The 26,468-nt window shown below is 37.4% G+C and overlaps 1 protein-coding gene across 1 annotated transcript in view; it reads left to right on the forward strand.

Annotated features, from left to right (window-relative positions):
* HAUS2 (HAUS augmin like complex subunit 2) overlaps positions 1 to 26,468 on the forward strand; it is a 34,731-nt gene that overhangs the window by 1,993 nt on the left and 6,270 nt on the right. The window contains exons 2-4 of the mRNA XM_074235191.1: positions 18,999 to 19,091; positions 19,423 to 19,492; positions 24,835 to 24,967. Of these exons, the coding sequence (XP_074091292.1) occupies positions 18,999 to 19,091; positions 19,423 to 19,492; positions 24,835 to 24,967 (296 nt within the window). The remainder of the gene's footprint in view (positions 1 to 18,998; positions 19,092 to 19,422; positions 19,493 to 24,834; positions 24,968 to 26,468) is intronic.

Below are 26,468 nucleotides of genomic sequence, written 5' to 3' on the forward strand. Positions count from 1 at the left end.
TATATACTCAAAGTAGTGAAGGGAAAATCACTGGTTTACTTATCTGAAATTGAGAGATGAGATAACCTCTAGATTCCCTTGTAGTTCTAAGATTTTTGTGATTCAAAAAAGAGATTGGGGAAAATGATTGAATTTGAAAGAGATACATAATTAAGTGGAGAGGTGCTGAATTTGATCATCTACATAGTATCAGTTAAACATTCAAAAAAAGTGTCTGCTCTTTACCAGATACTGTACTAAGGAGTGGAGATATAAAATAAATTATAGATACTTTGTGTCTTGGAAAAGCATCAGGAAGAGATGTCCTTTGCTTTGAAAATGTTTTATAAAGTCTTAAAGGATCTAGGTCAACTTCCCACCTAAATTATTAGAACCTTTCTTAGAGTATTATGAACAAATGGGGAGGCAGCATAGTACAGAACTGGAGATAGTCTGAGGATCTGAGTGTGTCTTGCACTGTTCCAAGTTGCAAGCTGTGTGATTTAATTTTGCTGGACTTCCATATCTGCAAATATAAAATGAGGGCACTGGACCAGATGACTTAGTGTCCCCTCTGGTGCTCACATTCTGTTGTCCTGTTCATCTAGTCTCTGAGTGAACATGTCTGCTAATATTCATTCAAACTCACTTCTGTATGCTAGACATTTGTATATATATAATAATATATATTAATGATAATAATAATAATAATAATTAACACATAGTGTTTATTGTGTATTGTGCCCCAGAAGAAGATCGTATGAAAAGACCTTTTTGTTCCATCTTTAAGCGAGGAAGTTTGCAAAGTGCTTTTATTAAATCAGAAATTTCTTAAGAATTTCAGTTTTAAAAAGAGGGGGAGTTAATTACCCTGCTTCCAAACTTGCCATCTTCTAAGCCGTTAATTCAGATCTCTGCCTCTTGGAGTTCTCAGAGAAAATTTAATACTTTCTTTTTTCACTGTTTGGTGTGGACATTTTCTTTATTCCTAATTCCTGGACATGATAGTGAATAAATTTATAAAATCATTTCTATCTTTTGTATTAGAGAGGAGTTGCATGAGTAAGAAAACTTTGTGCTTGGAATAGGAATAAAATGCTAAAAGGAAGTGAGAAAAGAAGGGTTCAGAAAGGGGATATGTAGATAGTACTAAATATTGCCTATTTGATAATTCTGCCCAAGCAGTGTTTATTGTTTCTCCTTGACTTAATTTTATGATTTTTGGTTCCTGGATTGTCATTTTTTTTATTGTTACTCAAACCTGTTATTCCAGAGGTATCCTGCTGGACTAGTAACTCTCAGGACAGCTTTTTAGCTCTTATTTAGTAGAAAAGGCACTTCCCCTATATTCCAGCTCTGACTGCCACTTACCAATTGTGTGACCTTTGGCAAAGTTCATTGTCTTCTCTGAATCAATTTTCTCATCTGAAAAATGAAGAGATTTCATTAGATGATTTCTCTCTCAAGTATCTTCTTGTTCTTAACATTCAACTCTTGTAAAAGGCAAGCTACTTTTTGAAAGCATTAAGGACTTTCTAACTGCCCTGTATAAGAACATAAACGATTTCATGTCTGTTGTGCTGGAAAGAAGTATTGACACTGTGGGGAACAGTGATAAAGAAAATAATTAAAGACTGCTTCTTGCTTTTAAGCTTGTGATCAAGTAGAAAAGATGACGAGTATGTCTGAGAAAACATACATTTCCCCCAGCTTCAGCTTCATATTCCCTCTTCTCTGTCTGCTGCTGCTGACCTCCTCACCATCTGGACCATTACTCCCTACACTGAACCTGAGGTTTGGATTTCTTGGTTTACTCCAATCTTGTGTAATATCAGACCCTGTGAAAATCAATTTACCCATTTAACTCTTGACCCTGTGCCTGGACAAGGACATTCTTATTGACCTGTATGTGTCTCTGCAGTCCCCCTGCCCCTCTCCACTTAAGTATTAATGTCAAAATGAAGAGTGATTGGAAAATTCAACTTCTTCTTTTCCCTTCCTTCCAAGGATTCCAAGAGGAAAACTTCCTACCATTCTGCCAGAGATGATCCTTCCTCTCCTGAAGGACTGCTTTTTTAGAATTTGTCTCTGCAATTTATAATAGTACACAGCACATAGTGGAAGTTTACTGACAATGACTAAGCCTAAAAATGGCTTTTAATGGAACATATTATATAGGCCAGTCACATGGGGAGATTTAACTGCTCTGTGCATCTCTCTCTCTTTTTGAGTCTATAAAATGAAGTATATGTTTGTCAGGGGGAGTTGAACTACTTGACCACTGAGTTTCTTTCCAGTTTTCATTTTCTGTTCCAGGCCAGGTGTTAGTTTTCTAACTTGGTGCTTCTTTGTCTGGAAAAACTGAGGATGGCTTCTTGTTCTGGAGGCTAACCCTTCTTGTACCCCCTCTACCACACACTTTTATTTTTTTGAGGAATACTTAAACTGTATTTGAAAACATGGAAGATAAATTCAGAAAGATATACTCATAGTTCAGTATTTGAATAGTTGTAGGTCTGGGACTAATTATAGGAGCACTAAGTTCTTTAGTTTGTTACTTTTTTAAAGCAGGAATGAATAGAATGAGAAATGAAAGTAATGAATACAAAAAATGGAACCTGATAGACCTTCAGTGAAACCCAGTTCTTATTTTTTGCAAGGCAGTAGGGTTAAGTGACTTGCCCAAGGTCACACAGCTAGGTAATTAGGATTTGAACTCAGGTTCTCCTGATTCCTGGGCCGATGCTCTATATACTGTGCCACTTAGCTCCCTCTGCAATTTGTTATAGCTAAATAGTTTATTGACTCTCAAAGGTTCTAAATCATATTTGAATAGAAATCTTCTTTGAAACAGCTCTAGAGGGTAGATGTCATTTACATTGTGCGAGGCCAATGAGATAATGTAATTTGCATCTAACCTCTGACAAAGATCTCAATTGATGAAGAACTGACTACCCTCCAAGGAGACCTTCATTTGAATTTTTGTACAGTTCTTAATTGTTAGGAAGTCTTTTCCTCCTTGAATCAAAGTTTGCCTCTTTATCTTCTAATTCATTGGTCCATTCTACTCCCAGAGACAAAGTAGGCTAATTCCTTTCCACATAATCCACAGCATTCATGTAATTTTCATATGCAGGTCTCTATGCCAGACTCTGAGGATGAAATTGAAAAAAGTAGAGAGTTACAAAGTCACAGAATTTGATGGAACTTCAGTTGGACATTCAATTTAATCACACCTAACAGGAATCAATGCCATCAAGTCAGCCTCTGTCCTCTGCTCATAGTCCTTTCAGATTAGCCATTCACTTTTGGGCAGCATTTGTTTTCAGGAAGTTTTTCCAGAATTCAAGCTAAACTGTTGTTATTTGAAGTTTCTGTCGGGGCAGCTAGGTGGCTTAAGTGGATAAAACACTGGCCTTGGAGTCAGGAGTACCTGGGTTCAAATACAGTCTCAGATACTTAATAATCACCTAGCTGTGTGGCCTTGGGCAAGCCACTTAACCCCATTTGCCTTGCAAAAACCTGAAAAAGAGAAAAAGAAAAAAAAAAGTTTCTGTCTATTGTACCTGGTTCTGGACCCAAATAGACCAGGTTTAGCCTGACAACCCTTCACAGACCTTCATAGTATGTTATGTCCCCCTGGATTATTATTCTGTTTCTCATGTCACGGATTCCAGGCCTTTCATCAGCCTTGTTTCCATTCTGTGGACACTTTCCAGTTATTAGTATAGTGGAACTATTTCCTTTTCCTATATCCGTCTTCCTGTAGCCCAAGATCTCATGAGGTTTTTTGGCTACCACATCATTTTGCCAAGTAACAAGAATTCATCAAGAACCTATGCTAATTGTTAGGGATAAAATCAGGAAGGTTAAAAAAATAAGAATTTTCAGTGCTCTAAAACCCTAAAATATTTTTAGACAATTGCTTTTTAGAAAACCATACCTTCTTCATCTTACATCTTAAACTTGTGAGATTGATTTTTTTACCCAAGAGAAAGACTTTTTTTTTAGGTTTTTGCAAGGCAAATGGGGTTAAGTGGCTTGCCCTAGGCCACACAGTTAGGTGATTATTAAGTGTCTGAGACCGGATTTGAACCCAGTTACTCCTGACTCCAGGAGTTTGTGCTTCATCCACTGCGCCACCTAGCTGCCCCTATACCAATGTCTTTATAAAGGTCTTCCTGGCTCCAAAATCCAAACTAAATTCTTGATTTTGTGCCATTGGATCAACCCCAAGAATAGCTAATATACCTAGTGATGTTCCTTAAACTATCTTTCTTGCAAATGTCCATTTCAACACTTTTCTTGCCAAGTCCAGATTAACTCATAATCAGTTATCCTTACAAATGCTCCAGTTTGTGCATTTTTACAAGGGATCCTTTACAAGGACATTAATCTCACGTGAGTCTGAGGCCACCTATCTCTAAGTTGTACAGTCCCAAATATATGGACCCTGCTTCTGGACATATCCAGACATTTGCTACTCCCCAGGCAAATATCCTGGCCAGTCAGTTATAAGCAATAGTCACCCTGAACTGACTCAGTTACATGCCACTGGTGTCTCTCCCCTCTGGATCAGAATTCTGTGCCACTGTGCACCTCTGACCAGGGACTGAGAATCTAGGCCAGACCCAGGGGTACCCAAGGCCAATTCTCAAACTGCTGTGAACTATGGCAAGTCCAACAGCCACATCAAAAGACTGGGCATTGACTTCTGCCAGCTAGACTCTCACCTTTACTAACACCCTGTTGTCTAAATCAGAGATAGGACTCACTCCCTAGATAGGCTATACAGACTCACGTAGCTATAATAATGCCAACCAATAATCTTCCTCTTTCTCAGTGGAGAACATTTTCACCCTGCCTCCTCTCCTCCTTTCCTTAAGGAGAAGGGCATAAGTAGGGGTGTCACAGTTACAGAATCAAGGGGAAGTTAGAGATAAACAATGTACACATAGGTGAGAGATGGTGAAGATAACTGGTCCAGTGTCTCTCCTCTCGTCTTCTCTTCTCCCTTGGAGGCATCCAGTGTCCTTCAGCATCTTCTGAATCTGTTCCAAAAAAGGCCTCTCCAGTTCTGGTGACTCCTTGAGATCTTGTCTTTTGGTAGAGAAACTGCTTAATGTCTTATTCAGATCAAAACACATACTTCCATCACTAAACAATGAGATTCTGGAGCTTATTACAATTTACATTTTACCTTATTGCCATATTGACATACATAGTTCCACTTTTAACACAAACTTCCATTAGTATTTTACTACATGAGCATATTCACAAGCTTGAGTCAATGTGATCATTCTCTTTGGGAGTTTGCTCCATACACATACATTCAGCAGTCTCTTTGTTCTAAGACTACCCAGCATCTGGCTTAAAATAAAACAGTTTTAACCTTTACAACAATGACTCAAACATCCTTAACCAAAATGAATTTTTTTTTCCCCAAATATTCCCATATTTTCCTTTTCCTGGTATACTTATCTAACACACTTGTTTCCTTAAACTAGAACTCGAAACTGTAATTATCCTAAGAATTTCCCATTCTTCTTACCTAAATATCTCCTCTATTACAAAAACTAAGGAAACCCAATTCCTATCTTAGCCTGTAGTTGATAGCAGGTGTTCAGACCCAGATACCTAACCCATCTCTGGCTATTAGATCTAACTTGCCTAAAACTTTCCAGGACATTAAAAGAAATTTCCTTTATGTGTATTGAATGTTAGTGTCCAGGCAGAGGTCATATGAGTAAGTCAAATGTCTTAGGTCAGATTTATTCTTCCAGGTGAGATATTATCCAAATGTCATTTTGGGGAAATCAAGTCAAAGGGGTCCAACCTCAGCCATACTGAAAAGCCACCCCTTTGGCTGCCCATCCCCATCACCTGACATCCTTGGCCCCTTGGCTTCCTTGGCTCCAACAACATGCTGACCATCCTGGTATCTGACATAAGAGAAAATTAAAAGTCCTGTGATCTAAAATAGTTGTTTTACCTAATTAGAACTTCCAGTGAATGCAATTCAGTAATTCCCAATTATAATCTTAATGGAGTCCCAATTAATGAAACCCCTACCTAAAGCTCTGAGTATCCTTTCTGGGTCTTTGCCTAAAACCTGGTATTCTAAAACCTGGCCCTACAGGCCTGTCTCCTACCTCTTACTAGAGACATCGCTTTGTCTGAAATCATATCTACTCTTATCTGTATATAAAGATGGTATATCAGATTCCCCTAGTCTAGAGAAACCTTCTAGCCTGTTGTATCTTACAACAAATAAATGCCTCCTTTGTCCAGGATATTGCACAGAGAAATATCAAATTATCTTGTGTTTATTTTCCTATATTATATAGTGCTTTTACTTCAAAGCAAACAACCACTGCTTTGGAATATACATATATAGATCCAAAATATTCCCAATTCACATACATACCTAGAAACTTCTATGTATAAACTTGTTTACCCACTAGCCATCCTCAGCATACAAATGGTTATTTTTCCTGAGGCAGTTGGGTTAAGTGACTTGTCCAAGGTCACACAGCTAAGCAATCGCAAAGTATCCGAGGCCTGACCTGAACCCAGGCCTCCTGACTCCAGGGCCGATGCTCTATCCACTGTACCACCTAGCAGCCCCCCTAACATAGAAATTACTTTTCAGAATTCTTTAAAACCATTAAAACATCTTAGGTGGCCTTAAATTTCCAACATGCATTATTAATTTCATTATAAAAGAACAACAATAAGAGTAACAGAGTGACACACAAATTACTAGATTTTTTAAAGCAATCCTTCCATTATTACATTATTCATGAGCCCACAGACCTATCCCAGAAAGGGTCATGTTTTTTTTTTTTCACATTTTCCTTATTGTCCTTCAAAGCAATCACCTTGAGGCTTTAACAATATAGTATTTAAATAACATTCACAATAGATAGCTAAATATTGCAAATATAATCTCTTTGCAGTTACATAAGAATCATATAACTGAGAAACACATCTTTATTCATCAATAAGTTACTTTACAATAAGGCCCACAATTGCCATTTGTTCAGAGCCCCCCCCCCCCACATCAGCTGTCTGCAGTTACCAAGAGAGAAGGCCACGTTTTTGACTTCTTTAAAACTTTCTTTTTAGGTTTTTTTTTTTGTAAGGCAAATGGGGTTAAGTGGCTTGCCCAAGGCCACACAGCTAGGTAATTATTAAGTGTCTGAGACTGGATTTGAACCCAGGTACTCCTGCCTCCAAGGCCAGTGCTTTATCCACTACGCTACCTAGCCGCCCCTTGACTTCTTTAAAATTAAACATACATTGTTAATATACATTAAGATTCTTATTTAAACATCTTATTTCCCTTAGAACAAGAGCAAAATGAATATCCCATGTTCTTTACACTTTTGTCTCTTTACCCAAATTCTCAGAATCCAATCTCATACATATGACACATTTAAAACCTCAATCTAATTACAGCACAACTAACTTTCCAACAGTTTTAGTTTGATAAAGACTTTATACAGAGAATCCAGCACTCACATTCCAAAAGCTCTGTCCAAAATAAAAATACAATTGTTAGCATTATTAAACTTAACATTAAAACCAATTAGAGCTTTTCCCCAGAAGGTATCAGTAAACATCCCTGATGACCTAGGTATTTCTCTTCATAACTCAATACCACTTTTCTTTAACCCAAAGGTGTGACAATAGAGTTTAAAATCCCAAACCACATAACTCCTTGCAAATGTTACAATAGTATTAAAATAGTTTAATCCCAAACTAATTTAACAATCTAGGTTATTTAATTCCTCCCATTTTGTACAAATTCCGTCAGAATGTTACAACACTAGCATCCCTCTTTTAAAACCCTCAGTGTGCTTTCCAAAACTCTAGTTCAGAAACTTTAAAAAACTATGTGAGTCATCACTCAGGCCACATGGCCAGCAAATATTCATTAAATATGATTTACTTTCAATAAAGGAGTCTCTTAACCCCTGGATTTTACACATTTTTTTTCTTTTCCAATCACATATCCCACCTGTGAATGGGTCTCTTTCCCTTTAAGGCTTTTATTTATTTTATTTATTTATTTATTAAAGCACTTGAGCTCTCCTGTCTTATCTCTCCCCCCCCCCCCCACGGGTGGGTGGGGTACTTAGGTAGACTCAGTCTAGGGTTCCAAGTCTTAAATGAGATGGTGGATGGGATCAAGACCATCAGGTGTCCAACCCAGCACCTGTTCCCCCAACCCAGGGAGAAAGCATGGGATCTTTACCAGATACTCATAAGGATAAAAAAATCTTCCCTCCTAGAACTTCTCAATCCTTCCCTTAAAGGTTCTTTCTTTTCTTAAACTCTTCTAAACTCTCCCCAAATCACAGTTTTTTCCTCTTTAAGAATTCCCTTCCCTTAACTCTACACACCTAACACAGCTACCACTGGCTCAGTGAAGGAAGGGCTGATTTCCAGTGGGGGCCACTGCACACTACTTCCTTCTCCCTCACCTTCTGAAACTCCTGGGCCAACTCCCATCTATCCCTCATTTAAAAGTTAAGCTGGGTCCTCAGACCCAGAAATGCCTGAAAGAGACACTTACACAAGACAGGACATAGAAGAAATACAAACACTCCCACGGAAACATTCAAATTCACACTGCACTGGATCCAGTTGCCTTCCTTTTTCTCCTCTCTCCAGACTTTCCCTTTCCTCTTAGGCTCCACTGTTAGCCACCTCTTCTCTAGGAGCAGCCAGAGGATCTCACCTATGTTTTTTTTTTATCTTTTTCTAACTTACTTAGACATAATTTAGCATCCCTAGTTATCCAGTATGCTACATATTCCACCTCCTTTTTATTTAAAGCTACCTTATGGTTCACTGTTCATCAGACCCAAGCCTTGGCCACCAGAGAGACTGTCCTAGGATGGGGATTTGTGGCCATTCAGAACAGCAGTATCTGATGAACTAATCTTCTCTTGATCCTGGACAGCATCCTTGCTTTCCCAGCTAGCTCATTTCCTACCCAAAGACCTCCCCTCCCTGAGGTGCCTTTTCCGACCCTTGGCCTCCCATCTAGGCCTTCCTTTCCTGGAATTGTCTAGAATCAGCCTTGAAAGATAAAAACTGAAGTTTCCCTACCTTTTTTTGGGTCATTTCCTCAATTTTCCATCACTCTCCCCATCAATGGCAGCGTTTCAGGTCCATTCAGAGATCCACCCGAGGGAACCCCAGAAAAGAAAGGAAGATCTGGCTTGAAATCAAGCTATGAGCTCTCCTTCCCCTGGTCTCTTCTGGGGCTTCTTCAAGGGGTTCTGCAGATCCTGAAGACGAGCCCCCAAATTGTTTTAATGAATTAAAAGAAAAACCTGCTAGAGTGAGAGAAAATTGTACATTTTATTCACAAACCTTGCAAGATATACCTTACAAGATATGGGTGCATGAGGCACCAATTAGTCTTGTAAGTCAGGTAATTGGTAATTTATGATCCTCAGAAACTCTTTCCCCTCCCTCTTGGATGTTCATAGGCTCTCAGAGTTTGAGTTAGAATCTAAAAGGTCCACCCACTCCATGACATGCCCCTAACATCATCCCCCCCACATCATATGCCACATGATATGCTAATGAACCCCAGTCATCATGGGGGTGGGGGGGTGGGTTAATATTCAATTACCTAATTGCGCAAACTCAGTTGCATTAGGTCAAGATCTCTAGGTCACTCTTGACTGGTTGAGAACTGGTTTGGGGTTTGCTATCCCTGGAATGGGATTAGGAAAACTCTTCCAGTCTTGTGATTGGCTGGGCCATTCCCCCTTTGTAATGGATTCCTTAAGGGCTCCCCTCCACACCCTATCAAGACCAACACTCTACATTGTCCAATCAATGTCCCATCTAAACTATGGCTTGTAGAAGTGATCTGTCAAGGACAGATTACAGTGGATCTAGGACATACTTACTTTGAACACGAATGCTTCTTTTTGTAATGTATCCTAGGATTACATTTACTTTTGTCTACATCACAGAGCTTATTTGAAGAAATCTTGGTTACAGGACCAAATGAACTGTTTCTCAACTGCCTGGACCCATATATAGGAAGCTAGACCCTTGAACAGTTTCCAGGGGCTTGAGCTCTTCCCTTCTTTCCTTCCTGAAAATGCTACTGGGCAAACACCACATCAGGCTAATTCTATCCCCCTGCCCTTCTCCTATTTGTTCCCCTGCCCTTTTCTTAAGAGAAGCCAAACCCCTATTCCTAGATTTTAATACCTACTTAATATTTTATTTAAGGCAGAGATAAGTGTTCTTCATTTCACATAACATGTATTCTGATAAGGTTTCATATAATCCTAAATTTATATCTATATTGCAATGTTCTTTATCACATCAGAGGGACTTGCTGTTTAATAGAATCCTTTAATGACACCTTTCACATTAAGAATTCTTTTGGGGGCGGCTAGGTAGCACAGTGGATAGAGCACCAGCCCTGGAGTCAAAAGTACCTGAGTTCAAATCTGACCTCAGACACTTAATAAATACCTAGTTGTGTGGCCTTGGGCAAGCCACTTAACCCCTTTGCCTTGCAAAAAAAAAAAAGAATTCTTTTGTTTATAGACTTAATTCTTTTTTTAGGGCTGGTAAATCTGAGCTTTCATTTAAATTTTATCAGGCTTGCTTAAAAGTGGAACTTCATTTGTAAAACAATCTGTGACTGCATGTTGTTGTGCTAGATTCAGATCTTGCCCCTGCTAACAGCTGATGTTTTTTGTCCTTTGTTCTTGAAGAACATAACATCCTGGAGGTGATGTGGTGACATGCAATTGAGCTGGTTTTAAGTGTGTGTGGGGGGTACTGTGCATGTCACCAGTCTCACTTTGTCCTCTGAAGGCATCTGGATCCAGTGGCTAGATATGAATCAAAATGCCTGGAGACAGTCCTGGATAGAGTAGAGACCCTGACTTTTTACAGCTTCATCTTTTCCAGGTTATGGTTGAACTGGGACAATACCCATTCAATCTTTAAGGTTAGGTAACAGAGAGATGAGGCAGGGACTGAGAATGACCACTTACAAAAAAAGAAAAAAAATTTGTTGGGAGGATAAGACATTTAGAGGATCCTCAATGATTAAGACGGACCAGAAAGAAAAGAAACTGGGAACCTCGTTTGCATAGGCCCCCCACCTCAAAAAAAATCAATCTGTCATGGGAAGACCCTCAGGGTTGCTGGTCAAAATAGAAAGAATTGCTGTTTGAATTCACTCTGAACCAATCAGGGTCCAAACTATGGCTAAGTGGATTTAGACTGAGACCCATTGTTGCTCTCTGAGACGCTATATATTTGCATATTCCTATATATATTCCTTACATTCATCATAGTTCTGCATTCATGTACTCAGTTTCTTTAGCTATCAAGGATCATTTACTTTGCTTCTAATACTTTGCTATCATTAAAAGTGCTGCTATAAATATTCTGTTGCATATGTGATTTTCTTCATATGTGTGACTTTCTTGTAAGTATTCTAAAAATGGAATTTCTAACTTTATTTTTGCTTTTCTTTTATTTTGGGGTAAGGCAATGGGGTTAAGTGACTTGCCCAAGGTCACACAGCTAGATAATTATTAGGTGTTTGAAGCCAGATTTGAACTCAGGTCCTCCTGACTCCAGTGCCAGTGCTCTCTCTGCTGCACTACCTAGCCCCCCCCCCCCAACTTTTTATTTTGAAAGAAATTATTTGTTTTTTGTTTTTTCCAACTTTTTTTTTGTTTTTGAATTTTTGAATTTTTCCTCCAATCTCACTTCCCTCCCCCATCCCCCACAGAAGGCAGTCTGATAGTCTTTACATTGTTTCCATGGTATATATTGATCAAAATTGAATGTGCTGAGAGAAATCATATTCTTAAGGAAAAAATAAAATATAAGAGATAGCAAAATTGCTTAATAAGTTACAGTAGTCTTTGTTTAAACTCCACAATTCTTTCTTTGGATACAGATGTATTCTCCATCACAGATACCCTAAAATTGTCCCTGATTGTTGTACTGATGAAATGAGCAAATCCATTAAGGTTGATCATCACCCCCATGTTTCTGTTAGGGTGTACAATGTTCTTCTGGTTCTGCTCATCTCACTCAGCATCAGTTCATGCAGATCCAGACTTCTCTGAATTCCCATCCCTCCTGATTTCTACCATAACATCTACATATACCACAATTATTTCAGCCATTCCCCAATTGCTGGACAGTCACTCAATTTCTAATTCTTTGCCACCACAAACAGGGCTTCTATGAATATTTTTGTACAAATGATGTTTTTACCCTTTTTCATCATCTCTTCAGAGTATAGACCCAGTAGTGGTACTTCTGGTTCAAAGGGTATGAACATTTTTATTGCCCTTTGGGTGCAATTCCAAACTGCTCTCCAGAAAGGGTGGATGAGTTTACAGCTCCACCAACAATGCATTAGTGTCCCAGATTTCCCACAACCCTTCCAACATTGATCATTGTCCTCTCTGGTCATATTGGCCAGTCTGAGAGGTGTGAGGTGGTACCTCAGAGATATTTTAATTTGCATTTCTTTAATCAGTAATGATTTAGAGCAGTTTTTCATATGACTGTGGATTGCTTTGATTTCCTCATCTGTAAATTGCCTCTGCATATCCTTTGACCATTTGTCAATTGGGGAATGGCTTGTTTTTTAATAAATTTGACTCAGTTCTCTATATATTTTAGAAATAAGTCCTTTGCCAGAAATACTAGTTGTAAAAATTGTTTCCCAATTTACTACATTTCTTTTGATCTTAGTTACAGTGGTTTTGGTTGTGCAAAAGCTTTTTAATTTAATGTAATCAAAATATTCTAGTTTATTTTTAATAATGTTCTCCATCTCTTCCTTGGTCATAAACTGCTTCCCTTTCCATAGATCTGACAGGTAAACTATTCCTTGATCTCCTATTTTGCTTATAATAATTGTCTTCTAAGTCTAAATCCTGTACCCATTCTGACCTTATCTTGGTATAGGGTGTGAGATGTTGGTCTAAGCTGAGTTTCTTCCATACTAACTTCCAATTTTCCCAACAGTTCTTATCAGAGAATTTTTTTTATTCCAATTCCTGGACTCTCTCTTTTGCACCTAGTCTATTCCTCTGATCAACCATTGTATTTCTTAGCCATTATCAGAAAGTTTTGATGCTTTATATTATAATTTTAGATCTGGTAGGGCTAAGCCACCTTCTTTTGCAATTCTTTTCATTAAATCCCTGGAAATTCTTGACTTTTTATTTCTCCAAATGAATTTACTTATTTTTTTCTATATAATTAAAGTAATTTTTTGGAATTTTGATTGGTGGGGCAATAAGTAGTTTAATTTAGGTAGAATTGTAATTTTTTTTTTATTATATTAGCTCAGGTATCCATGAGTAGTTGATATTTGCCCAGTTATTTAAATCTGATTTTATTTGTGTGAGAAGTGTTTTGTAGTTGTTTCACAGAGTTTGTGAATCTGTCTTGGCAGGTAGACTCCCAAGTATTTCATATTGTGTGAAGTTAACTTTGAATGGGATTTCTCTTTCTAGCTCTTGCTGCTGTATTTTGCTAGTAATATATAGAAATGCTGAGGATTTATGAGAGATTATTTTATATCCTGTGACTTTGCTAAAGTTGCTAATTGATTCTAGTAGATTTTTAGATGATTTTTTTTAGGATTCTCCAGGTATACTATCATGTCATCTACAAAGAGTGAGTTTTGTGTCTTCCTTTCCAATTCTAATTCCTTCAATTTCTTTTTCTTCTCTTCCTGCTGAAGCTAACATTTTAAATACAATATTGAATAGTAGTGGTGATAATGGGCATTCTTGATTCATCCTGATCTTATTATTTCTTGGTGTTTTCATATTAGGATCCCTTTCTGGAGGGGATTTATTTATTTTTATTTTTTTAATCTTTTTTAGTTTTTGCAAGGCAAATGGGATTAAGTAGCTTGCCCAAGGTCACACAGCTAGGTAATTATTAAGTGTCTGGATTTCAATTCAGGTACTCCTGATTCCAGGGCTGGTGCTCTATCCACTGTGCTACCTAGCTGCCCCCCCCTTTTTAAGTTTTTTTAAGGAAAACGGGGTTAAGTAGCTTGCCCAAAGCCACACAGCTAGATAATTATTAAGTGTCTGAGACCAGATTTGAACCCAGGTACTTCTGACTCCAGGGCTGGTGCTTTATCCATTATGCCACCTAGCCGCCCCCATTTTTTTTAAGATAATTTTCTTAATTTACCTTTTTGCAACTCTTTCCAATTGGTCAGTTCTACTTTTGATGGAGTTTTCCATTTGCCCATTTGAGATTTTGAGAGAATTATTTTCTTTTTGCATTTGTCCAATTGTATTTTCCAAGGATTTGTTTTCTTTTTGTGAGATGTTAATTTTCTCTTGCAAGGTGTTAATTTTCTCTTGAGTTTCTTTTCCCAATTTTCCCAATTTATTTTTAAACTCCTTCCTGATTTCTTCTGGGAAGTTTTTCTGGGCTGGAGACTAATTCATATTCTCCTCAGAAGTTCTAGATCTCTCTGGGTTAGGATCTTTGTCTTCAGGGTAGTTTTCAATGGGCCCCCCTTTCTGCTGGCCTTTCTTCATTTTCCTAGGATCTTGTGCTGGGACAGGGGCTGGTTCCCAGACCTTTGTTATTGAATATCCTAGAGGCTTTGCTCATTGGGTTTAGTAGCTCCCTTGTGGGCCAGGCAGTAGGGAGTGCTGGTTGCTTTCTCTGGAGTGTCTGTGACCTTGATTTGATGCCCTCTCCCTAGGCCTGGAGGGTGTGGGTAGTGCTGCTGACTAATTTTATCCTTGAACAGTGTGGGCTGCACCCTGGAGCAATAATGTTAATCTCCTTATTCTGCTAAGGGAGCCCTGCTGCCAAGGCCTGAGCCTGGCACGGGGTGTGGGATGTGGCGGGGAGGGCTGTTATTGTGTTTGCTCTGGGAAGAGTGGTCCGCTGAAAGTATGGAGTGCAGCGTATCAATGTCCAGCTGTACTCTACAACTCTCTGTGCTGGAACTCACCCTCCAGCCCCGCTGAGGTTCCCCAGACCACTGTTCCCACAGCCTCTGAGGCTTAGGTTGATTCTCGGACTTCACCCCACCCCCCTGGGCTGGCTCTCTGCTCTCTGCCTCGGGCTCACCCATGCTCCCCTGAGACAGACCTTTTTGGTAGATGTTCTTCTCCTTGCTTATTTTTCTGGATTAAGTTGATTGAATTTCTGTCAAGAGGTTTCTTTAATATTAGTTCTAAGGGAAAGCCAGGAGACCTTAGTACAATGCCTGACTTGCCATCTTGGCCGAGGTCACTGATAGTTCGTCGTCTGTTTCTTAACATAAAGATCCATATCCTTATTCTATTTTAAAATTACTTTTTCCCTTAGAAAAAATAACATAAATATGATTGGTTTCAATTATATATCTATACTGGTGATTCCCAAATCTGTATATCAAGTCCCTGTCCTTCTATTAAGCTCTATTTGCATATCACCAACCAAATGCTGGAGATGTCTTGGATGTCCTTTTGACATCTAAGCCTTAATATCACCAAAATACTCATTACTCCTTCTCTCCTACTCCCCAAGCTTGCTTTGCCTTCATAATTACCTCTTTCTCTCAAGAGCACTCTTACCTTCTCTTCTTGGTTCATGGACTTACTCTTGATCAACTTCCATATTCAGTCAGTAACTATGAATTATCAATCCTACTACCTCTGTAACATGTCTCTAATCTGTCCACTTTTCTCTATTCCTGAAGAAATCAACCTAAAACAACAAAGATAAAGGATTTAAAAAAAAAAACAACTTGGACTAGAATTATGATGGAATACCCATGCTCGTCCATCTGAGTTGTGGTATTGGGTACATTCAGATAGATTAAAGAAAATCCATCTCATAAGTAAATTCCACTTAAATATTATTTTTCATTATTTACTGAGTTTTATTTTTTTATATTAGAGAAATTAGGAAGGAAAGAGAATTATTCTGAGTATGAAAAAGCATTTATTTACTAAAGTCCCTTAATGTATCTTTTTTTTTTAAGGTTTTTGCAAGGCAATGGGGTTAAGTGGCTTGCCCAAGGTCACACAGCTAGGTAATTAGAAAGTGTCTGAGGCCAGATTTGAACTCAGGCACTCCTGACTCCAGGGCCGGTGCTCTATCCACTGCACCACCTAGCTGCTCCCCTTTAGTGTATCTTAGTGTCTTCTTATAGAACATTAAATATTTGAAAGATAGAAAAATGGAGGTAAAATAAATTTTTAAGATTAAAGGACCGACTATAAACCCATATTTAACCATTGACCTCCCAGGTCTATATTCCAAAAGAGATAGCATCCCCACAATTTCCAATTCCTTGCCAACAGAAAAGATCTGTTACAAATATCCTTGTGTAAATAGGTCATTTTCCTTTTTGTTTTTCATCTCTCTTGGAATATAGCCCTGGAGAAGAAAGATAGGGCATGAAGACCAATTAGGAGGTTATTTATGTAGCATTTTACATTTGTTATTTCATTTGATCCTCACAACAATACTGGGAGGTAAGTTCTTCTTATTCCCACTTTACAAATGAAGAAACTGAGGCAGCCAAAGTTTAAGTATTTTTCCTTGAGTCATATCTACTAAGTGTCTGAAGGAGAATTTGAGCTGAGGTCTTCCTGACTTAAATCTGTCCGTTACTAACCTAGTTGCTTCTACTGTAGAGAGGCAGAGTGGAGAGAAAGGGACAAAGGTGAAATTTGTCATGACAGTAAAATGACAAGATTTGGCAGCTGTTTGGAAAAAGAGAATGAGATGTTGAAAGTGATAAGGATTACACTGAGGTTATGAACTTAGGTTACTAGAAAGACAGTGATGTCAATAATATAGAGGCAGATTTGGAAGAACTGGAGTTGTTGGAAAGAGATTAAGTGAGATCTGCAGTGAAGATCCCAGCACATTGGTGCCTTCTCATCCTGTGGAATTCAAGATGTTTTATCCAAATCAGAAACGAGAGAGGATGGATTTTTCTCTACCAGTTACTTTGCTGTAAACTCAGCCCACTCTCTGAAGGGCATCGGCTGTAGCCAGGAAATGATCTGGAAGAGAGGGTGGCTGTGTAGGAGGAATGCAGTGGGAATGCCACCTGGTCTTCTGGGGCTGTGGGTTCTTAGATTAGGTGCTTGCCTTAAAAGACTAAATCTTGACTCAGGAAGAGAACATGCATCTGTGATGTATGCCTGGCACTGTGTCTCACCCTTACAGATATTTTTGATTCTCACACCTCCCTACTTTACAGTTGAGAAAACTGAGGCAGACAGAGATCAAATGCCTAATACAAGGTCACAGAACTTAGTCATGTCTGAGACCAATTAAAACTCAGTTTGTAGGGGTGGCTAGTTGGTGCAGTGGATAGAGCACCTGCCCTGTAGTCAGGAATACCTGAGTTCAAATCTGGCCTCAGACAATAATTACCTAGTTGTGTGACTTTGGGCAAGCCACTTAACCCCACTGCCTTGCAAAAAAAAAACAAACCCAAAAACTAAAAAAAAAACCCACCTCAATTTGTACTCTAGGCCTAGCATTCCATGTACTGAACAACTAGCTAGGGAGGAAGGTAGGAACTTGTACAATGGAGGGAAGGGGGTTAAGTGAGGGGAGTGGTGACTTGTATTGGACATAAGCCCCATCATTGGCTATTTCAGGGAGGGTGGAATGTAAACCTTCTAACACTTGAGTTCAGGTCAGGGTTCCCACTGCACTTTGCAGAACACTGACAGTTTATTCTCTGCAATGGACCCTATTATTCAAGGATCAGTCTAACTAAATTTGGAGTAGTTCGTCATACTGATGTTAGGGTGATAAATTCTCAAATATCATGTTAATTTATGGAGTGGTTTTGAATTACTTTGGGGAAGGAATGCCCACACCAATGAAATGACAAGTCCTTTAGAGTTTTTTGATTTTATTTTTATTTAAGTGAAACAGCTAGGTAACTATTAAGTATCTGAGATCAGATTTGTACTCAGGGCCCCCTGATTCCAGGGCCAGTGCTCCCCTTGGAGTTTTGAAGAAAGATGGTAAGTCTGACCAGGAGACGTGATCTTGTGCTGGCCACTGCATACTTACCAAGATATAAAAGAAATGGAGTCATTGACATGGGAATGGGAGATATAAATTAATTGTGAAAGGGGAGCAAAAGGCAAAGAAAGGCGGTTAGTAAGGGGTGTCACTCATTTATTTTCCTTTACTATTGGTTTCAATTAGCCCTAGGACCTGGGAAGGATGAAGGTATAAATTTTGACCTTTTCTCCTAACCTTCAGGTGATTCCCTGTGCCCTCTTTTTCTGACCCCTTCTCATAGCAATTGTTGTGACAGAGTACAGGAGAGGAGAGCACATCCTTCTCTGGTTCCTGAGACAGGAAGGTGGACTAAAACTAATTTCATGAACTTGATTAATTTTTTTCTCTCTGAGAAAATCGAGTAAATAGACTAGTGAAATCTAATCTCTGGTAACATCAAGGAGGTCAAAGAAGGTAGGGATGGATGATTTGAAAGAGTAGTAGAGCTAGGATTTTCTGATAACTTCTAGATTAGTAGTATCCTCTTTGATTGGAAATGTATGTTTAATAACATATACATAAAGATATGAGTGTATTTATTCCTGTGCATGCTCTGATGGTTGCTTCTTAAGTCTTATTTTAAAGATTAATGGGAGATGTTTTGAAAAACAGGAGATATTAGGGGTGGCTAGGTGGCGCAGTGGATAGGGCACCGGCCCTGGAGTAGTACCTGAGTAGTACCTAAGTTCAAATCCCACCTCAGACACTTAATTACCTAGCTGTGTGACCTTGGGCAAGCCACTTAACCCCATTTGCCTTGCAAAAAAACCCCACAAAACCTAAAAAAACCAACCAGGAGATATTGACTTCAGTTATATACTATTTTGTATTTAGAGGCAGAGTTGGTTGTGCTTTCCAGAAATTCCTTCTGATATTTTCCTTTTTTGATCATTAATTTTGTGCTATACTCTGTTCTCTCATAATAGGAGATACTAGATTCATGTAAGAATCCTGCTCCATTTTTTGTAAACTTCTCCAGAATCAAGCAGATTAAAGATATTCAAGCCGAAATCAGACAGGTAGGTAAAGCCTTCACTTTTTGACATGTGATAGTATCCATTTTTATATTTTAGTTTTGTCAGAAAGAAAATCTAGCTGATTCCCAATTCTAAAGTCAACAGTCCTTCTTTCCTTCTTGGTTTATCCCTCACCAAGGGAATATCACTAAATTACCAGGAGTTTGGCCATAGATTATCTCCTTTTATTTGCTTAGCCTTTTCTCTCTTTTCCCCTTTTCTTTGAAACCTGTCAGCAGCGGAGCCTAAATGCTATATTTTTAACTCTTATGTGATTCTTTTTTCCCAAGCTACTTTCTGAATGAGTCAAATGTTATTTTTGTGTCTTTTGTAGAAGACTTTGGAAATTGACCTCTTAACACTAGAAAAGGATACAGCTGATGTTGTTCATCCTTTCTTTCTAGGTAAGTGGTTTTTGTTAAAATGATAGTTGATAGATATTTCAACCATCTCTTGATTCTCTGTTCTAACAGTAGAGACTAAATACCTTTAAGTAAAACTGCAAAATGACAAGACATAACACTATAATATGTCTGCAAGGTCTGGGATCTTGAAATATCATCGTTCCATATCTTATCTGACATCCTGAGCACTTGCGTTAGTCAACAAGAATAAATGATTGAGGAATTAAAAAACTCCTTTATTGGTAATTTAAACTTCATCATTTTCCTTTAATTTTTATAAGTATGGCCAAAAAGTTAACAGTCTTCTCCCCCTTCTATTCTGATAGAACTTTATGAAAAAAAGTGAAATTATGAAAAGCTGGGCAATAGGAAATGATGAAGAGATACAAGGGGTATAAATTTATTTTAAACTTTAAAAAAATCTCAGTCTAAATTAAAGGATATCAATTGGAAACATGGTATAGTAAATGTAGAAAAATGAGCAATTCTTAGGTTTCTGTTGATAATGAAGAAAAAGATAAAAGTAAATTGTTTGTATTGTGTTCCTAGCCTTAATGAGTTTAATGACTTGTTTATTTAAATCAAATGTGAAGAACTTTCCGTCCTATACTTAATATTATTTGGGCTGTTGGGCAAGCAGGTTTCAATTCATTATAGCACCTATAGTTGGAAAATTGAACATAAATTTTGAGCCACAGTATCCTTTTAAAAGCTCACACACAAAGGTGAAAGTTCCTCTTTATATTTGTGTGTGTGTGTGTGTGTGTGTGTGTGTGTGTGTGTGTTACTATCTGCATTTCCCTTTTATGCATCTGACTCTGCATTTCTTCCAAGTTCTCTTTTTCTTAACTACCTATGCTTTAGAAATGAAAAATATTTTCATTTATTTGTGGTTTATTAAGTAGTTTTGTGATCCCTGTTACTAATTTTAAAAGTTGATGAGTGGATTTTTTTTTGCTTTATTCAAAAAATTATTGCATTTTACTTTTGCATTTGTGGCCCTCTATTTTTTAAAATTTATTTTCCAATTATATGTAAAGATCATTTTCAACATTTATTTTTATACTTTTCTCCCTCCTACTCTTCCCTTCCCCATCCTAGGATAGCATATAATCTGATATAGATTATACATATACAGTCATTTGTGGCCCTCAATTCTTTTCTCTGTACACACTGAATTAAGTGAGAAGTTGTACTTAATAAAGACTGTTAGCATTTCAGAATTATGTTTAAGTATGGTACAAGTACTGATTTAATTTAGTGCATATATATCAGGTGTCTACTATTAACTTGTGTTGATCCAAAGATAAAACCAAGACAGTTCCTGCCTGAAAGGAGCTTACAGCCTGCTAAAGGGCACACCACAAACATAGCTAGATAAATAGGAAATTTATACCAAATTAAGACAAAATAATTTCAGAGCTAGATGGATGGTAGAGTGGTCCTAACAATCGAAAACCAGAACCTTGAAGGATGCTTAGGTGCTAAGAAGTAGAGGTGAGGAGAGAGAGCATTCTCAGTGTGGGCAACAGCCTTGGCAAAGGCATGGAACTTAGAGATGGAGTATTGTGTATGAGCAACAGCAGGAAGTCACCCAATCATTCTTCAAGGAGGTTAAAGAGGAGAAAAAGACTATATGTACCAGAATATCCTTGGTACTTTTTGTAGTAGCAAAAAACATATTTGACTCCTGTTAATTTAGGGAATGGCTGGATAATTTGTGTTATGAATGTGGTAGTGAAATGTACTTCAAGAAACAATGAATTTAAGGATCTCAGAGAAAATGGGGGAAGACTTGTTTGAATTGATGTATAAAGTAAGCAAATGTTGTCATTCCTCTCCAAAAAATACATAAATATCACAAAAGTACACATAGAAAAAAGTCTTCTGGTCACCTCCTACAAAGTGAAAACTTCTAGGAACATTATAGTTCAAATTCAGTGCTTACAGTTGAAAGGTTAAAATACTGAAAGCATCCAGAAAGAAGCAATCGAGCAACAACAACTATCAAGGAGCAGAGTTTGGAATACTATATTCCAGAAAATGAAGGTTATAGACTGAAAGGCAAGAATTTTTTTTTTTTTTAGCTTTTTTTGCAAGGCAAATGGGGTTAAGTGGCTTGCCCGAGGCCACACAGCTAGGTAATTATTAAGTGTCTGAGGTCAAATTTGAACTCATGTACTCCTGACTCCAGGGCTGATTCTCTATCCACTGTGCTATGGACTTTTAATGAGACTTCTAAACATTCTGATGAAAAGACCAGAGCTGCATAGGAATTTTGAAGTTCAAACACAGGAGTTAAAAGAACCATGAAAAATAACACAAAGGAACAATGATAAAAGAGTAGCATGAATAAACTACTTACATTTTAATGTGGGCAGATAATAAATGTATTTCCTGTTAACTTTATTATCATCAAAGGTCACTCAAGGAACTAATTAGACAGAATACCTGGAAATGGTTTTTTATATCCTGATCTTAAAGAATGGAAAAAGAAGAAAAGAAAAATATGCTAGTGGTGGGGTGGGAGGAAGGGAAAAGAAGAAAAGGAAAATTATCTCACAAAAGGTTAAAGAAGGAAAGAATACATAACATTTGGGCACAGAAATACATTTCACTCAGAGGTGGGGAAAGAGCAGGAACATAGGAAATTAAGAGTGGGGGAATTAGAAGGTACCATATTTCCCCATGTATAGGATGCACCCTTTTTTGAAAAATTAGTTCTGAAAATTGGGAGCATCTTATACAGTAGCTGTAGATTTTTTTTACTTACATTTCCTGCTTTTTTTCACACTTGTCTTTGTGCTCATTGTTTCGCATTTGTTACTGGTATATTAGGTTATGTTTTGACATATTCTGCCCAGAAATGGCTCAGAAAAGATTTTCATATACTGCTGAATTCAAATTAAAAGTGATCCAATTTGCTAAAGTGAATAGAAATTGAGCTGCTGAAGGTGTTCCTTCAACTGAGAAAACAATCTGAGACTGGCTACAGGAAGAGGAAACACGACTAAAAACGCCATAGCAGAAGAGGGCCATGAGAGGCAAGTCAGCCAAATGACCTGAGTTAGAGAGGGAATTGAAGAGATGGATTGAAGAGCAAAGGGCCATGGGAATTCCTGTGTCCACAAAGATGGTTCAGCATCAGGCAAGAACAGTTAAAGAAGTGACTGATTTCAAAGGAGGACACATAGTGCTTAGGTTCATGAAATGGAATGGACTAAGTGTACATCCACACACCAGACTTGCCCAAAAGATGCCTGAAAACCATGAGCAGAAAGTCCTCAAATTTCATGATGAATAAAATTTAAGTTCAATAATTTTATGTGATACTTTTTTTTTTCAAATTTCAAGCCCCCAAATTAAGGTGTGTCTTATACATGAACGTGTCTTATACATGGGGGAATGTGATAGATTCAAGGAGGGATTGAACCTAAGCAAAATAAGCCTTAAGAATATATACAAATACAACTCTTTTTGAGGTAGCAAAGTATGGGAATCTGAGGGGGTGTCCTTAAATTGGGTGATGGCTGAATTAGTTATTTATAATAAGTATAATTGAATACTATTGTGCTATAAGAAGTTAGGAAGATAATTGTTTCAGAGTAAACAAGGACGACATGAACTGACAAAGCATTAAATGGACAGCTAGGAGAACAATTTACACAAAGACAATATGATTCTGGAGGGCTAAAATAAAATATGCTCTATTTTTCCTTATAGATAAATACTCAGTGCAGAATGAGACTTTTTTTGAATATGGCCAAATGTGGAAATTTGTTTTGCTTGACTATACATGTTTCTAACAAAAGTTTTGTTTTGCCTTAGTTCTCAGGATCAAATGAGATCATATTTGTAAAGGACTTAAGCATAATACCTGGCCCATAGTGGACTCATAATGGATGCTTGCTTATTTTTTACCTCTCTCAGTGTAGGGCTGGTCAGCTGGGAGGAGAGGGGGAGAAGGCATATTTTTTGCTAATTGAAAAAATACATGTTTTATGTGTGTGTTTGTGTATATGTGATTTTTAAAAAAGTACTTGTCAGGGGCAGCTAGGTGGCGCAGTGGATAGAGCACCGGCTCTGGAGTGGGGAGTACCTGAGTTCAGATCTGACCTCAGACACTATAATTACCTAGCTGTGTGGCCTTGGGCAAGCCACTTAACCCCATTGCCTTGCAAAAAATCCTAAATAAATAAATAAAATAAATAAATAGTACTTGTCAGTATACAATTGTTAGTAACTAGACACAACAAAGGAAACTTGAGTTAGTATTAGACAGGTGATGGGCAAAGGATAGCCACATGTAACCCTAATGTTCCATTAAGGTATTGTTATTCCTCAGAGCAAAGGTTCTTAACTTTTTGGTGGCATGGACCTTTTTGACAGTCTGGTAAAGCTGTGGAACTTTTTTTGGAGTAATGATTTTTAAATGCAGAAATAAAATCTATAGGATTTCAAAGGAAACCAACTATGTAGAAATTTAGGTATTTAAATATTGTAAAGAAACTTCACAGATTTCAGGTTAAGAACTCTGCCTAAGAATGAATTAGTGATTCACTTTATATATGCCTTAAGTACACAGTTCTGGTGAATGAATTTCTGTTTTCATAAAGGATACCTGGGAGTTATAAAGGTAGTACAAGAGATGAGCCTATTTTTAGAAAGTAAGTACTACAGAGATAGAGCAAATAGAGCAGTTAGCTTTTCATGAAATTGAATGATTGAAATTCAGACATATAAACAATCTTTCTATATAGAATGACATGCCATATAATTCTGAACAGGTGAAAAGGAGAAAATTTGATATTGTAGAATAGGAAGAGTGTTCATTTAGGAGAAATAATATAGCTAACGATGTAGAAATCAAGCATAAGTCAAGGGTATATTTGCCGGGTTAAAATGGAGCAATTCAGCTTCAGAGTAGAAAAATGTTATTTATTAAAGACTGAGAAAATTGAGGTTTGGAGAAGAGAGCATGGTCACAAATTTTCATGTGAAGTAAGCAATTGTAAACCATGATAGAATTCTATGAAAGTGTATTGAGAAAATCAAAACAGCACTTAAGTAATTAATTGATTCTTGGTGCATTGTTAGAATACTGGATGTGTGAAGGCAAAGTTCATATATGAGAACTAGTACTTTGGCTATAAAATCAGAAAAGGAGTAATTTGGGAAAAGGAAATAATTGGGATTTGGTGATCTGGATTAAGGTTAGGGAAGGATTAATTCACTGAAGATAAAATCACTGTTAGTAATAGAGTGAGAAGAAATGAATAGTACCTCAGTTAACATCTTTTGCTCTGTTTACTCTTTACACTCACTGCTTTTGGTTTACACAGCTCAAAAGTGCGAGGCTCTGCAAAGCATGAATCAGCACTTGGAGACTGTTCTAAAGGAGAAGAGGGCCCTCCGACAGCGACTGATGAAGCCCATGTGTCAGGAGAACTTGCCTATAGAAGCCATTTACCACAGGTCAGGCCTTGGAAAATCCAAGTTATGAGTTTGTATTATTTTGTTAGTTGTTATCTGGTGATATGTAATCACTGTCTCATAAATAAGTAACTGTAGTGACATGGAATAAACTTTAATTACATGGAATAAGACTTGAAGGTTCACAAGGAATTTTCTTTGCTGTTACTCTATGAGGTAAGTAGCATAAATAATATCTTCATTTTGTTTCTAAGGAAACTAAAGAGTTATAACTGGAGTTAGGATTAGAAAGGAGTTGAGAGATTCAGAGGTTCTTAACTGTGTTTTTTTTTTGTGTGTGTGTGTGTGTGTGTGTATGTGTATGTAGCTATCAGAACCAGACTTCAAACCAAACACTTACTCTATTTCACTGTATTATCTTTTGTTAGATATTACTATGATTTTCTTTGCTCAATGTATTTAGTGGCTTTTCTCTGTAGAGATTTTTGAAAATGATAATATTCTGAACCTGTAAGTAAAACCTCTCTTTTCCATGATAGTAGCTTTTGATGGCTTTCAAGACATTTATTCATTCATCATATTTGTATAAGTCATTTTTATGGGATACTGGAAGAAGTACAAAGATAAAGAAGACATAGATCTTGAAGAGCTTAGTTATCATATAATTGTGACAACTATAAATCTTAACCAAAAAGCTATATATAAGGGAGGTATTAATGAGCTACTACAAGGACCATTAGTAGAAGGAAGAAATCATTTCCAGCAGGGTGACCTTGGAAAGACTTCACAGAGGAAGCAGCATTTGACTAGGTCTGGAATGAAATGTATAGTAGAAAGAGTAATGGATTTGGAGTTAGGAGAGATCTGGATTTAAAATCCTTCCTCTGACACTTATTATGGTATAATTTCATTGATCAAAAAGCATTTGTTAAGTACATGCTGTGTGTCAAGCATTTGTGGTAGGTACTGAAGATAAAATATTCTCTGCCCTCTAGGTGTTTTATTTTTTTCTTTTATTTTTTGTCTAATTACATGTAAAGACACTTTCAGTGTTCATCAAAAAAAAAATTTGAACTCCATATTTTTCTTCCTCTATTCTTTTCCTCCCCCCTCCCTGAAACAGTAAGTTATCTGATATAGGTTTTATATAAATATGCAATCATTTAAGATATATTTCCATTAGTTATGTTGTGAAGAAAGAAACAGACCCAAAGGGAAAAAAACACACAAAAATAAAGTGATACTGGTATGCTTTGATCTATATTCAAACTTTCATCAATTCTTTCTCTGAAGTAGCTAGCATTTTCTATTGAATCCTTTGAAATTCTAGGAGCTTTGAACAGAGAAGAGATGATATTTTCACAGATCAATAGATATAGCATGTTTATACTGAGTGTGTATATGTATATAGACATATATATGTATACATGTATGCACACTCAGAAGATAAAAAGGTGATTTAGAGGCTGGAACATTGGGGAGAATTAGGAAACATAAGCATTCTTGAAGGGAGTGGCACTTGAGCTTAGCCTTAAAAGATCAT

This window comes from Macrotis lagotis, chromosome 4 (genome assembly GCF_037893015.1).
Source record: "Macrotis lagotis isolate mMagLag1 chromosome 4, bilby.v1.9.chrom.fasta, whole genome shotgun sequence".
NCBI lineage: Eukaryota > Metazoa > Chordata > Mammalia > Peramelemorphia > Peramelidae > Macrotis > Macrotis lagotis.